The sequence below is a fragment of the Carettochelys insculpta genome, chromosome 15, assembly GCF_033958435.1.
Source record: "Carettochelys insculpta isolate YL-2023 chromosome 15, ASM3395843v1, whole genome shotgun sequence".
NCBI classification, from domain to species: Eukaryota; Metazoa; Chordata; order Testudines; family Carettochelyidae; genus Carettochelys; species Carettochelys insculpta.
In genome coordinates this window covers 39,421,166-39,436,881 of record NC_134151.1, presented here as the reverse complement: position 1 = coordinate 39,436,881, position 15,716 = coordinate 39,421,166, and the positions used below count along the sequence as shown (strand labels likewise).

General features: G+C 51.5%; 1 protein-coding gene across 1 annotated transcript in view; it reads right to left on the bottom strand.

Annotated features, from left to right (window-relative positions):
• The window catches only part of NSD1 (nuclear receptor binding SET domain protein 1), a 139,819-nt gene that overhangs the window by 39,175 nt on the left and 84,928 nt on the right, over nucleotides 1-15,716 (bottom strand). Inside the window, exons 5-7 of the mRNA XM_075009595.1 lie at nucleotides 12,439-12,560; nucleotides 11,999-12,308; nucleotides 10,777-10,886 (exon numbers count right to left, since the gene is read on the bottom strand). Coding sequence (XP_074865696.1) covers nucleotides 10,777-10,886; nucleotides 11,999-12,308; nucleotides 12,439-12,560 — 542 coding nt within the window. The remainder of the gene's footprint in view (nucleotides 1-10,776; nucleotides 10,887-11,998; nucleotides 12,309-12,438; nucleotides 12,561-15,716) is intronic.

Below are 15,716 nucleotides of genomic sequence, written 5' to 3'. Positions count from 1 at the left end.
CTCCCTAGGCTGGAGAGGGGACCCTAGAAAGGAGGGCTCCGAGTTGCACAGTAATTCCTCACCAAGAATCGGGCTGGCGGGTCTCACCCACAGAGCACCAAATTTGGAGTTGGGAAGGAATTCTGCACCAAGTCAGACTGGCAAAGACCGTAAGGGGTTTTTGCCTGCCACGACAGCATGGAGCACAAATCACGCACAGGTTTGAACAAATGTAAATGGAGGACTCTGTAACTTGAGATCTGAGAACTTGATTAGGTGATTGTCCTCTAAACATGAGAGTCCAACAGCACAGAGAGCAACACGAGTATTTAATACCATCAGAACTCCATCAATTTCAAGTACAGGCTTGGGGAGATGTCTTGATGCTCACCAGCTCCCAGAGGAGGGCACGAGAGACAGGTCATCCCCTCTTCCGAGAAAATCTGGCCTATGAAAATTCTGGGGGTAGGCTCTCAGGATCAACGCCAAGCAGCAACACAAGAGAACACATGGGAAAAGAGAAGTTACTCACTTGTGTAGTAACGATGGTTCTTCGAGATGTGTCCCCATGGGTGCTCCACAGGAGGTGACTGGCTCACCCCGGCGCCGCAGACGGGAGATTTCCAAGCCGTCGTCGGATCGCACATGTCTAGATATGTGCTGGCCCTTTGTGAGCTTTTAGTCACATGCGCGATACGGTCCAGGCCAGGGCCTCGACATGACTACCCCGGTGCCTCTGAAAAACAAAGCAGAAGTCCGAAGTGGGGAGGAACGGGTGGGGAGTGGAGCACCCACAGGGACACATCTCGAAGAACCATCGTTACTACACAAGTGAGTAACTTCTCTTTCTTCATCGAGCGGTCCCCGTGGGCGCTCCACACTAGGCGACTACTTAGCAGCAGAGGTGGGTACTGGATCATGTGTAGCTTGCTCCTGCGAGGACTGCTGTTGGTAGGCATGCATCCTCCTCCAGTAGCTGCTGAAGCACGCAGTGCTTGGCAAACGTCTCATAGGATGACCACGTTGCTGCTCTGCAGATGTCCTTCAAGGGGACTCCTCTGAAGAAGGCTGTCGAAGCCACCGTTGCTCTAGTGGAGTGAGGCTTGGGCGGCATTGCTAAAGGGGTCTTACGTAATGAGTCCTTACGCAGGATGTGATAATATTGGAAATTCTTTCTGAGGATAATCCTTCTCCTTTTGATCTGCATGCAAGCGGCACCAGCAGTCTATCAGTCTTTTGGAAGGGTTTGGTTCTGTCTATAAAGAAGGCCAGTACCCTTCTCACATCAAGTGCATGAAGCCGTACCTCCCTATGTGAGGTATGTGGCTTAGGATAGAAGGATGGCAGAATTATCGGCTCATTAATACAGAACTCCGAAGAGATCCTTGGGAGGAATGCGGGATGTAAACATAGCATTATTACATCTTTGGAGAAGGCTCTATAGGGTGAGTTCGCCCTTACCGCAGCCAGCTCGCTTACTCTACAGGCCGATACGATAGTGAGAAGAAATGTCGTTTTTAAGGTAAGTAGGCAAAGCGAAACGGTGGCTAGGGGTTCAAAGGGTGGCCTAGACAGCATGTCCAAAACCAGATCTAAGCTCCATGAGGGCGCTATTGGCTTGCGAGGAGGGTATAAATCTGTGAGGCCCTTCAGGAACCATGCTGTAATAGGATGGGTGAAGACAGTTGTTCTGCCTACTGTGTGTTGGAAAGACAATATAACTGCCAGGTGGACCTTTAGTGATGGCAGGGAGAGCCCCCTCCTTGTTTTAGATCCAGTAGATAATCCAACATCGTGGGAACCGGGACCTCTAGGGAGTTCAACTGCTTGGATAAGCACCAGGAAGTAAAGTGTTTTCACTTGTACATATAAAAGTCTTCTGAGTGGAGGCCTGTCAGCTGCACTCTAGGACGTCTTTAACCCTTTCCAAGCATAAAGTCTCTAAGGTGCTGAGCCAAGGATTAGCCATGCCTTGAGGTGTGATGTTTGAGGCTGAGGGTGCCTCAGGGCTCCCCGGTTCTGCGTGAGGAGGTCCAGAACAATCGGGAGGGGGAGTGGTTGGCAGCAAGACATACGTTGTAGCAGGGGAAACCAGTGTTGACAGTCCCATGCTGGGGCTGTAAGTATCAAGTGGGTCCTCTCCATCCTTGCCTTTTCCGGGACCTTGTGGATGAGTACTGGTGGAGGGAATGCATAAAACGAGGGGCCCTTCCATGACAGAAGGAAAGCATCCCTCAATGAGTCCAGACTGATGCCCGCTCTGGAACAAAATTGAGGGCATTTCTTGTTGGAGGTCGCAAACAGGTCTACTTGAGGAAACCCCCATGTGTTGAAGATACATCCAAGCAGATCGAGACAGATCTCCCATTCATGATCGAGAACAGAGTGCCTGCTCAGCCGATTGGCCTGCAGGTTGCTGGTGCCTGGTAAGTATGAGGCTCTCAGGATTATGGCATTTGCAATGCATCAGTTCCACAGGCGGACAGCCTCCGCACACAATGCGTGAGATCTGGCTGCGCCCTGTCGATTGATATAATACATAGTGAAAATGTTGTCAGTATTGACACTGACCACTCTGTGTCATAGGTATTGTAGGAAGCACTTGCATGCATTGATCACTGCCTTTAGTTCCAGCATATTTACATGCACTGCCTTCTCTCTGAGGGACCATCACCCCGCACTGATCTGTTTCCCATACGTGCTCCCCATCCTATGTGGGAAGCATCTGTCGTAAGAAAAACCGGTGATCTGCACTGGGTAAAAGGGGACCCTGATAGCAGATTCTTGGGGTCCACCCACCATCTCAGTGACTTTTGCACCACTGCTGTGGGTGACACCTTCTTGTGAGTGGCATGTTTCATTGGTACATACACAGTCGCCAGCCAGTGCTGGAAGCAACAAAAGTACAGCCTGGCATTCTGCACCACAGATGTGGTGGCGGCCATGTGTCCTAGAAGCTGCAGGCAAGTTAATACTTGTACTGTGGGGCTGCCTACCAGCACCTGAATCAGAGACTGGACAGCATGAAAACGTACGGCAGGTAGGTACACTCTCGCCGTGATGGAATCGAGGCGCACTCCTATGAGCTCTATGTCCTGAGTAGCTTCCGTCGTCGACTTCTGGAAGTTGATAATGAGGCCCAAGGGGTGGAACGTCTTTACAGTAATGTCTGTCATGCATAAGACATCCACTCGCGAAGCGCCTTTTAAGAGGCAGTCGTCCAGGTATGGGAAGATGAAGACGTCTTGATGCTGCAGGTAAGTCGACACTACTGAAAGTGTCTTTGTAAAGACTCCGGGTGCTGAAGACAGGCCGAAGGGCAGAACTTTGCACTGGAAACATTCTGTGCCCACAGTGAAACGGAGAAAGCACCTGTGTGCAGGGTGAATGGTTACGTGGAAGTACGCATCTTGTAAGTCAAGGGCTGTGAACCAATCCCCATCATCCAGTGCTGTGACTACAGAAGTAACAGTAATCGTCTTGAAACGTTGCTTATGGAGGTACTGATTGAGAGCCCGTGAGTCCAGTATTGGTTTCCAGCCCCCTGTCTTCTCCATGAGGAAGTAACGTGAATAGAAACCCTTCCCCTGGAACTCATCCGGGACTCTCTCCACCGCTCCTCTGGAGAGGAGGTGACTGACCTCTTGATTTAACAAGGTCTCATGAGAGGGGTTCCTGAGGAGGGACTGGGCAGGGGGGTTTGGTGGTGGAAGTGTGCGGAATGGGATGGTGTAGCCTGCAGCAATAATCTCCAGTACCCATTTGTCCGTGGTGGTATTTTCCCGCTGCCAGTAGAATGGTCTGAGGCAGTGGGGAAATGGGATGGGGTGAACGCTGGCACTGAGTGATGGGTGTGGTGTTGGAGTCCTTGACATAGTAGTCAAACTTGCTGCCTGGCTGCCTGCGGTGCAGGGTTACAGCCTTGCTGGGTACATAGCCTAGACGGTCTCAGATGTTGTTGGTGTCCCGGGTCACTACCCTGCTGGTACTGTGGGCGCTGAGGTTGGAAGGCGTAGCATCGCTGGTACAGGTAATACCTCCTCCTCCTGTAAGGAGCAGTGTACATACCCAGCATTCCTAACGTGATTCTCGAGTCCTTGCTGGAGTGGAGGGCTGCGTCCGCGGGGTCAGCGAACGGTTTTAATCTATCAAAAGGAAGGTCCTTGACTTGTGTTTGTAATTCCTTAGGAACACCAGATGTCTGCAGCCAGGATACTCATCCCATCCCTGCTGCAGTGGAACGTGCTGCTGTGTCTGCCACGTCCAGTGTGATTTGGACTCCTGTACGTGAGGCCGCGTACCCTTCCTGGACCTTCGCCTTTAGGATTGGCTTCTTACCGTCTGGGAGATAATCGTACAAAACCGATATCACTCATGAACGATCAAAATTACTGTTTGGGACGTGTGCAGCGTAGTTGGCCATACCTAGCAGGAGGGTGGAGGATGAATATACCTTCTGCCCAAATAAATCTAGTCTCCTTGCATCCTTATGTGACACTGTAGATTTGTCTTGTGGTGCCTTTGAGCTCTGCTGGGAGGATTCCACAACGAGGGAATTTGGTTGGGGGTAGTTAAATAAAAACCCCATTCCTTTTGACGGCACAAAGTACTTTTTGTCCGCCCTCTCATTGGTTGGTGGAATAGAAGCTGGAGTTTGCCAGATGTTTGCAGCAGCCTCTGGGATGGCCTCACCCAATGGGATGGCTATCTTTCATGATGTAGGAAGTCTCAGATTTTTGAGGAGTTTGTGCTGCCTCTCGTATCTCCACCACCTGTATATCCTGAGACTGGGCCACCCTTCTGCACAGTTCCTCAAACTGTCTAAAGTCATCCGGAGGGGACAGATCTCCTGGGATGACCGCCTCATCCGGAGAGGACGAAGAGGCATTCGTCTGATATGCCTCTGCCTGTTCCTCAGATACTTCCTGTGTTAGCTCCCCCAGGTGTTCCAATGGGGAATCGACAGCTGGTTTTGGATCCTCTCTTGGAAGAGATGAGGACTGTCTATATGAGGGGCATGGATGCGGGGATCTACCCCTGGACCCTGAGTAATGTCGGTGCCGGTGATAGTCCTCCCGACAGTACAGGTGTACGTAGTGGCAGGGACCCAAGCCTGGTGATGAGGATCTGGAACGTGAGCGTTGCCCGTATCTATGATGGTGGAAGGAATGAGACTGCCTAGGTGATACAGACGGGGGTGGGGACACCCTGTAGTGGTATCCTAGTAGCTGATGCGATTGTCGAATGTCAGGTGAAGGGTGCCTGAGCCAAGGATACGGGGACTGCAAAATGGAGACAGTGAACTAAGAAAAGGCAATAGTGGCATCAAGGGTCTTTCCGGCACGTATGAATCTGGAGGAGCACTCGGAGACCGAAGGGATGGTATAATGAAGAGGTCCAGGGAGGGGCTTTCGGTGCTGTGTCTTAGAACATGCTTTCCCCAGTGCCGAAGGTTTCGGCGCAGCTATCAGTGCCACCAGCTCCGCGCACGACCAGAGGTCTTCGGTACCGCAAGTCCCTGTTCCGGCGCCTCCGGTTCCGATGTTCTCGGTGCCAGGGTTATTTGTCTCAGTGCCGTAGTCTCCGGCACCTGCTGTTTAGAGGCCTGCAGGATCTCCAGTGCCACATCTTTGGAAGTCTGAGACCCAGGCAATGTCTTTTGTTCCATGGGCCTAGTGTCTCCTTTAGATATAGATGCATCCTGGCTCTGTCTCTCACTTGTCCAGGCAAGGATCGAGTAGGAGACGTTTTCTTTCTCTTATGACCCGTGGAGGTCAGAGAAGTCGCCTTCCACTTTTGAGGTGCTGACGGGCCTTCCGAGGTCGTCAGCTTGGTTGTTTTAGGCTGCAGAGACTTATCAAATAAAATCATCTTCAGCTTCATTTCTCTGTCCTTCCTCGCTCTAGCAGTGAGTTTAGAGCAATGAGGACACTTTTGAGGCACATGGGCCTCGCCCAGACAGCGAATATATTTCCTATGGCTGTCACAGCCTCACGGCACGACTCCCACTTCTTGAAGCCTGAAGGAGACTTTTTTTTTTTTTTTGGAATACCTTAACATAGCTTAACCTTAATGAGGGTACTTAACAGGTACTAACAACAACAAAACAGCCTGTAGAGAAGTGTTAACAGGGCTATGCTAAAGAGAAGAAAACTCTGGTGGCAGAGTTCCCCCCGCCCCCTTCTTCTTCTTCCTTCCTCTCTCTCTCTCTCTTTTTTTTTTTTTAAGTAAAAACTATACAGTAAAAGATTTTAAGGACCAGTTCTTAAAAACCAGCAACCAGTAAAACGAAAGAAGGGTTTTATCTTTTCAGATACTGGAGCCGAAGCGAAGTCCGTTTGCACCTGCTGGCGGTTGAGAGGAACTGGTGTGGACCGGATTGTGCACATAACCAAAAGCGCGCGAAGGGCCAGCGCATTTCTACACACGCGCAATCCAACGAGATACAGCTTGGAAATCTCCCATCTGCAGCGCCAGGGAGAGCCTGACACCGACTGTGGAGCACCACGGGGATCACTCAAAGAACTCCCTGCTCCGCAACAGCAAAAAGCCACTCCTGAGCACATCCACCTGGTGCCCTGGCAAGTTTCCTTTGCCGATGCACATCAAAGGACAGCATCTGCAAACACCTGGAAGGTGGTAAGGCGATAGGGAACAGCCAGCATGGATTTGTAAAGAACAAATCATGTCAAACCAATCTGACAGCTTTTTTTGATAGGATAATGAGCCTTGTGGATAAGGGAGAAGCAGTGGATGTGGTATACCTAGACTTTAGTAAGGCATTTGGTACGGTCTCACATAATATTCTTATCAATAAACTAGGCAAATACAACTAAGATGGGGCTACTATAAGGAGGGTGCAAAATTGGCTGGAAAAGCGTACTCAGAGAGTAGTTATTCATGGTTCTCAATCCTACTGGAAAGGTATAACAAGTGGGGTTCCGCAGGGTCTGTATTGGGACCGGTTCTGTTCAATATCTTCATCAATGATTTAGATATTGGCATAGAGAGGGCGCTTATTACGTTTGCAGGTGATACCAAGCTGGGAGGGGTTGCAACTGCTTTGGAGGATAGGGTCATAATTCAAAATGATCTGGACAAATTGGTGAAATGGTCTGAGGTAAACAGGATGAAGTTTAATTAAGACAAATGCAAAGTGCTCCACTTGGGAAGGAACAATCAGTGTCACACATACAGAATGGGAAGCGACTGTCTAGGAAGGAGTACGGCAGAAAGGGATCTAGGGGTTATAGTGGACCACAAGCTAAATGAGAGTCAACAGTGTGATGCTGTTGCAAACAAAGCAAACATGATTCTGGGATGCATGAACAGGTGTGTTGTGAACAAGACACTAGAAGTCATTCTCCCGCTCTACTCTGCGCTGGTTAGGCCTCAGCTGGAGTATTGTGTCCAGTTCAGGGTGCCGCACTTCAAGAAAGATGTGGAGAAATTGGAAAGGGTACAGAAAAGAACAACAACAATGATCAAAGGTCTAGAGAACACAACCTATGAAGAAAGCTGAAAGAATTGGGCTTGTTTTGTTTGGAAAAAAGAAGTTTGATGGAGCACGTCACGATAGTTTTCAGGTACCTAAAAGGGTGTCATAAGGAGGAAGGACAAAAGTTGTTCTTCATTGCTTCTTGGTGGTTCTTAGACCAAGCAGCAATGGGCTTAAACTGCAGCAAGGGAGGTTTAGGTTGGGCATTAGAAAAAAAGGTCCTAACTGTCAGGGTGGTCAAACAGTGGAATAAATTGCCTGGGGAGGTTGTGGAACCTCCATCCCCGGAGATATTTAAGAACAGGTTAGATAAGTGTCTATCAGGGATGGCCTAGACCAGGCGTGTCCAACCTGCAGCCCGCAGGCCGCATGCGGCCCTGGACAGCTAGTAATGCGGCCCCACAAGATCGTACATTTTTAACATTATTATGTGATTTATATACATTAACTACATTATATATTCTATATGTGGCCCAAGACAATTCCTCTTCACTCAATGTGGCCCAGGCAAGCCAAAAGGTTGGACACCCATGGTCTAGACAGTGCTTGGTCCTGCCGTGGGGGCAGGGGACTGGACTTGATGACTTCTCAAGGTCCCTTCCAGTCCTAGCATTCTGTGATTCTGTTTCCTGGACGAAACCATCCAGTTCCCATCAACAGCAAAAGCTGGCTCCCTGCAAGTCTCACTTTCAATAGCTTTATTCACTGCACTGTGGTGACTCAGCACAGGGCTGCTGTGGCTGAGCATGGCCTGGCTCTGACGGGGTGTGTCACCAGCCTCAGGAAGCGCTGCCCCTTGGGAGATTTGTACAAAATATTCTGAATGGATTTATGTGATGGAGTGGGGGATACATGTGTGTAGCGTGTGGCTCACAGAGGGTGGGGGGCTCCTGCTGAGGGTAACCAAGGCGAGTGGGTGACACCTCTGGATTGCAGACAAAGGAGGAGGTGGAGCCTGAGGGGTCTGAATCAGAACTGGGCCCTAGGTGACAGGCCTGCGCTCTCGTACAGACAACCTCCCAACCTTACGAGGATTCTCACCAACAGCCACAGTCCATACCACAGGAACACCGCTCCTAGAAACTTTTCCTTGCAACAAGGCCCGCTGCCAGCTCTGTCCACATATCTATTCTGGCTATACCATCACTGGACCTAACCAGGTTATTCACAGAATCACGGGCACATTCTCCTGTTCCTCAACTAACATCATATACGCCATCATGTGCCAACAATGCCCAGATGCTTTGTATATTGGACAGACTTCAAACTCTCTTAGACAAAGAATTAATGGGCACAAAACAGACATCAAAACGCTCCAGATCCACAAACCTGTTAGCCGGCATTTTAATGGAGTTGGCCATTCTGTTAATGACTTAAGAGTCTGCCTGTTACTGAAGAGGAATTTTCACAACACTATTGAAAGAGAGGCAGCTGAAGTCTCTAACATGTGGTCTGAACCGGGACGGTAATTTTCTGGGACAATATAGGGGCTTGTTTTGCATACTTGGCTTAATCTAATTCTTGACCGACCGCCCCCCTTCTGCCCCTCTGCTCTCTGATTTGTGCTCACCTTGATGATTTTTTTTTCTGGTTTGTCCACCTTCATTCCTGTTTTTGGTTCTCTGTGCATTAAATAAATATTGAGTCTGTTCTGGTCTGGCTCTGGTCTGAAGAAGTGGGTCTGTCCCACAAAAGCTCACCTAATAAACTATTTTGTTAGTCTTTAAAGTGCTGCTTGACTGCTTTTTCAGAAAGCAGTTTGGTATGCAAATTTCCAGACTGGTAGGGAGGAGGAGGTCTTCCCAAGGATCGCATTGGCCTAGCTACAGCTAGAAGGGAGGGCACACCCAGAGCGATCACATTTCCACTCTACAGAGCAAGAGAGAAGATCAGAACTTGCTGGTGCAAAGAAAGGCCTCAGCCATTTAGCCCCAAAATGCCAGATTCTCAAGGATGCTACAGAAAGGTTGTGGTCTACCAAAGAGCAACGCAAAGGTACAATTGCAATGGGTTTGTTCTTTTTACTCATGCTGACTGCTGTATCCAATGGGTGTTGCCACCAGAAGCTGTGGAATTATACCATGTACTGAATGTCTGGAAAGAACCACGTGACACGTTGACATGGATGTAGAAGCATGAATTGTATGTGGGAGGAGTTTGTAATTCTGAAATGTCACCGTTGTTCCTTTTAACTAGTCTTGCAACCTCTCATATCAGAAGGAACATGCCAAAGCTACTGTGTGGCATGGATGGGGAAACTGAGGTACGCAACCATTTTGGTGGTCTGGCTAAATGCCAAGGGTGGAAGCATTTGTACCTTCATTTCCTGAACTGTAACGGAATTCCAGACATTTGCTGGAGCAGCTGTATGGGCTGGTGGGCAGAAAGGGCAGGGCCCAGGCCAGAGGTGAGCTGTTTGATCTGCTGGTGCTGCAGCAGCTGTATGGGCTCTGCCTGCCCGACTTGAGAACATGGCTGATGGATTGGACACCAGAGCAGGGAGACCGACCTGCCTGAGGGAACCAACGGGACTTGCCCGGCTGCATCATATGAAAGGGGCCAATGCCAAGCTCCTGACGTGGAGTCTCCCCCCGCAGGATTATGACATGGAGGTGGTGCACATCAATGGGAGCACCGAGGGTACAGCCGATGTCCAATCACGTGGGGAGGGCCCCGAACTTCCCCAGGTCACCGGCTGAGTGACCGCGCTCAGTTCAGTCCGGAAGGGGGGAGAGATGTGATGGAGTGGGGGATACGTGTGTGTGAGTGGCTCACAGAGGGTGGGGGGCTCCTGCTGAGGGTAACCAAGGCGACCAGGTGACACCTCTGGGCTGCAAACAAAAGGAGGAGGTGGAGCCTGAGGGGTTTGAATTGGAACTGGGAGTTGGAAGCAGTGAGTCTGGGCTGGGAGAGAGAGAGACAAAGGAGGGGGCAAGGCCCCGGTTCTGGGTGCCCCTCAGGACCTCCCCTCCCCAACATGGATTGGACTGGCTGTCTCTGCCTGCTGTACTGACTCCTCTGTGCGACACTGTGCCCTGTCAGCTAATAAACACGCTGCTCTCCGGCTGAGTGAGTCACTCCCGCCTGAGGACGGGGTGCAGAGCTTGGGGACCCCAAACCCCATTGCAATTTGCACCGGACATTTCCTTAAATGCATCAGCTGCCACCATAGCCAAGGACATCCGGCTACCTCATGAGTCTAAAATCCACCATTCACCTCTGCAGCCAGCTAGAGGCAGAACCTGGCATCTCGTATTTTGTTTCCAGCTAGTGCTCAGGCACAGCTGGCAGGGACGTACCTTCTTGGGAGGAGTCCACCCCTCCTTCTTTGGCATAAACATAGCATCCAAATCATTGGATTCCAAGAGCTTCTTAGTTGGCTTCCTCTGGCGCTTCCTCTCCAAGCCCCCTGCAACAACGATCGTGTGAGGAAAACCGCCGTTTCGGCACCTGGACTTGGACTAACAAAACCCGTCGTCAGGTCCCAAGTGACATTTCAAACGTCAGGTACCGACTACACCTGGCAGCTCACACAGTGGCTCTTGGAGGCTAGGACTGCAACCCTACGTTTGGAATTACAGGCCTCAGCCTGGCTGTGGGCTTTAGCTTTTACCACAACACAAGTACATAAATAATGTCAAACCCACCGAAAAACTGGAGCTGACCCTCAGGTCAGACAGTCCAGTCCAGCCCCACAGCAGCTAGAGAGAAGAGGAGAGCCAACAGCTACACCGTTTGAGAGCCCACTGAACACCGCTCACCCGTCCCCCTCAACTAGTTCCCTCCCACCAACAGCATGCCATGAAACACCACCTCCACCCTGCACACCAGCTCGTCAGGTGTTCACAGGGTACCATCGGTTGGCAGGGGCTCAAAAGTTACACTGTGTACTTCTCCATCTGGTTCCGCTTGTGCGGCCTCTCCGCAGAGATTCCCAACCACCCAGCTGATTAGCAGAGCACCCTCGATGCACAGAATTTATTCTGCAGATGCACAGAAAAGATTAGAGGGAACACTGGCAAGAGAGAATTCAGCTGTTGTGGCAGTTTCTTCAGACACCACAGCTAAGGTGCTCCTGGTCTCGCAACCACTGGGAGACATGAGCCCTAATTCATGCGCCTGCCTTGTACAGACACAGCAGCTACCCTATCACCTTCAGAATATTCTGGGGCCACCCAAAACCTGCAGACGAACAGGAACTGAACTGTTGCAAGCACATCCATGCAGAGAGAAAGGCGATTGGAAGAGTGTGTTCTGAATACTGAGGTTTGGACAAACGCAGTCTGCACGAGCACACCACGCCATGGACAACGCTGGAATATATAGAGCGAGCAGCTGAGTCATTTGGCTACCGAACGTATCATTTCTGCTTGCTCGCTCTTCCATGCCACAGACACATTACTGTGCTTCTCCAAACTGCAATCACACAGCAGCACCTCCACTTTCCAGCACTGAGCTACGTCCCAATTCCTGCAGCTAGATGCACAACGGACCCCTCACTTCAGAAGCCAGGCCGCTTACCTGCTTTCAGAAAACGGTCCTCGGCCTCCAGAGAACAAGCTGAAACTTCAGACACATCAGGGGAGGACAGCGTCAGCTCTGGCAAATCCAAATGTCCTTCTGGGAGCAGGTCAGCGGGCTCGGAGGCCTGGGATCTTGGCCCTTCTAACAGCAAAGGTTCTGCTTCAAGGACTGGAGGAGCATCTTTGGTTGAAGAGGAAGATGGAGTTGACACCAGAGGGTGCTGCACACTCCGGTTATCACTGCCATGACTGCAGCGTGCTGGAAGCTGTTCCTCTCCCTCCACCTCAGCCCTCTCCCGGGAACTCACCTAGCAGCCAGAGATGCAATGGGAGGGGTTTAGCCTGCTCCGCGCTCCACACAGCGAGAACACAAACCTACCACAGGGATACAGACCTGAGCTTGAGAATGGGAGTTCACAGCACAGCACTCTCACCTACCCTTCGCAATCGCTCCTGCACCTTCTTTGACTTCTTCTTCGGTGCAAATATCTGATCGTATTCTTCTGCATATTCCAGAAGCCGTTTGCTTGGCTTCCTAAGGCGCTTCCTTTCTGAATACACTACGAGAAAAGAAAACAGCTTCAGGATGACATAAAATTCCCCGCCCAGCCTGTCCACAGAGGTTGCTCCCACACTGCTTTGGGAAGCACAGCTATGAAAAGGCAGAGTAATCCCAAGGGGAAGACTCCCTTCCCGGGATGCTGACACATTATCATGTTTCAGACCAGGTCGGCACTGTGATAAAAACGTGTGGGACAGCCACAGCTGGCCGGGCTGAGGCCTACTGCGCTATAAAACTGCAGGGCAAACATTCAGACTTGGGCCGGAAACAGGACTCTGGGACTTGCTCCTTTTTAGTCCCTGAGCCCAAAGATTACACTGCAATTTTATACCCACAGCCCAAGCCTGATCCAGGCCCACTGGGGGTCTTCTAGTACTTAAGTCTTTCCTGAAACAGTGAGCGAGATTGTCCAAAGTGCCCAAGAGAGACAGGCACCAGCGGTCCCTGTAAGCAGGGTGCTTGGGTGGCAGGAAGGATTGAGGGGCTGCCCAGCTGATTAACAGAGCAAGCCCAGCTGGCACCGTGTTTCTATTGGTGGTGCTCACTGGCCCATGCCTTGGTGCACATGCATGCAGAAAACAAGAGGAAACATTGCCAGGTGGTCTCCATGCCAGTCAGTGAGAGCGGATGCCCAGATCCTACACAGGCACCTCTGGGACCCTCAGCTCGCACCTCCACTCAACCTTTTCACACCATTTCCCGCTGATTTTCGAACCTTTTCCCACTCGCTGGTGGAAAGCACGAAGATGTTGCTCCTTTTAATGCAGCTTGACATTAAGAAGTCAGAGTTTCACTAGCAGCTGTGTTGGAAGCCTCTCTTCTTCCCGCTTTTCCCTGCCACCGGTCCTCCCTGCAGCACGCTACCCCGGAAGAGCCCTCGGGTGTCCCCCTCCTGCTCCCACAAACTCCCTTCTTCCACTCCGCTCTGCAAGCTGCTGCCTGGTCAGTTTGCTACTTCCCCAGGGACAGCCCTGCCTTCTGCGTTGCAGTGGGACAGAGCCCTACCTAATGCAAACACTGCCATTCGTAGATTCTGACGCTAGAAGGCACCGCTGTGGTCGCCGAGCGTGGCCTCCGGCATGGCACAGGCCAGAGATGTGCTCCACAATCTCAAGAGCAGATCTCTTAGAAAAACCCCCAGTGCGGATTTTAAAATGGCCACGCTGGAGAATCCACCATGACCCTCGGTAAGTTGTTCCAGTGGTTAGTTACCCCGTTAACACTGTAAGCCGCGCTCCCCATCCAACCTGTCTAGCCTCCATGTCCAGCTCTGGGTCACACTGCAGATCGCTACGCTGAAGAGCAAATGATTAGGTACTTGTAGGCCCCGAGTCAACTCACCCCTTAACCTTCTCTTCCTCATACTAAACAGACTGCACTTTGAGTCTGTCCTGCTGAGGCAGGTGTTTGAGCACTTTAATCCTCTCCAATCTATCCACCTTCCTACTGACCTGTGCTGGACACCAGACTCCAGCACCAGTCACACCACACCAGCACCAAACACAGAACTGAAGTATGTGCTCCTGAAGGAATTCTCCGACCCAAAATTAACAATTCTCCTCCTATTTTAAAGTTCTGCAAAATCCTGGACGTGTTTTTTGGTGATGAACGAAAATGCAATCACACCCTTTTCACCTACTTGCTGACAAGTATTTTGCTTCTGGATTATTCTGATAATTAAAATACACAGAACTTTGTAAAATTTGATTTTTTGAAAAAATGCGTTGATGTCGAACTCCTCTAGAGCTGGGGCAGGCTGTAATTTGTGACTGGGGGCCACTCGAAGATTTGTAAGTGGGGTCTGAGATGGAGACTGGGTGAAGGGGGGTTGTTGGGCAGGGTCCGGGAGGAAGTGGGGGTGCAGGAGGGGCTGAGCTGCCAGAGGGAGGCTCTGGCCAAGAGGCACTTACCTAAGCAGCTTCCCGGCCAGCAGCCCCCCGCCACTCGAAGCAACTGGCTGTTCCATGTGGTTCCACCCGCAAAGTTTCTTTGCTCCCATTGGCTGGTTTCTGGCCAACAGCATCAGAGAGATTATGCTGGGGGCAGGGCAGCGAACGAAGCCCTCCCCTCACAGTGCTGCCAGGCACAGGGAGCAGCCGCTGCTCTGAGTGGCACTGCTCCCTGCCACAGGCGGTTCCTTGCCCGCCCCCGCCCAGAGTTCAGTGTGGTGCAACCTTAGTGCGGGCGGGCGGCTTGAGTGGGCGCCCGGGGGGGCCCAATGGCAATCAGCAGGGGAGTCCGGCTGAAGGTGGTTCAGCTCAGGGGGAGGGGACTGGGGCGTGGTGAAGTGGGGGCACAAGATGCAGCTGCTTGGGTCTCGGTGGGGTCGGGGTCGGGGTCAGGGTGCGTGGGGGTGAGGCCTGGATGGGTGGAGGTTCGGGGGGACTGGGATGGTGGGGTCTCAGTGCAGGCAGCTCCTTTGTGAAGGAGGCTGTGGGGGGAAGGGGTCACTGTACAAAGAGCTATTCCTGCTGTCTGCCCAATCCCTGCATGTTTGGACACTCCCACATCCAACCCCCTGCTAAGCCTCACCTCATCCCCGACAGCAGGTGCCACCCCAGCCTCACCACTCATTCCTACACCTGGCAGAGCTCCCTGCAGCTGGGGAAACTTGTGGGGCTTGAGTTGACTCAGCCCCAGCCGCTCAGTGCAAAGAAAGTGGAAAGGGAACTTTGTTTCTCTCCTTCCCCCTCTGGGAGTAACATCCCTGGGTGGCCAGGGCCTCCCCAGCTCCCTGTCTCCCAGCTGCCCCCAAGAGACAGTCTGAGCTGCCCAGGCAGGGGGCATTAGCTCTGGTGCAGTTTCTCTTTGCTTCCCATGGAAACCATTAGTTGTGAGCCAGAGAAGGGGGCTTTTTCTGCTGCTCCAGTGAGTGACCTTTCTGCTTCTTCTCAAGCTTCTCGTTTATGCATCCAAGGTCAGGGTGGCCTGTTGACCACACCAAGGCACTGGGAGCTCATCCTCAGCTGACTGTCCATCACATCCCTCCCAAACATTTTCCAGTCACTGTCTATTAGCAGAGGCGCCAGGGTGCCAGCAGGGCTTACAGTCTCTGCTCTTGACACCTGTTAAAATGCATATCATTGGCAGGGCCCAAGTTTACAAGGTGTTATCTATTATTTACCACTCCCCGATTTACATGGCAGCTGCAAAC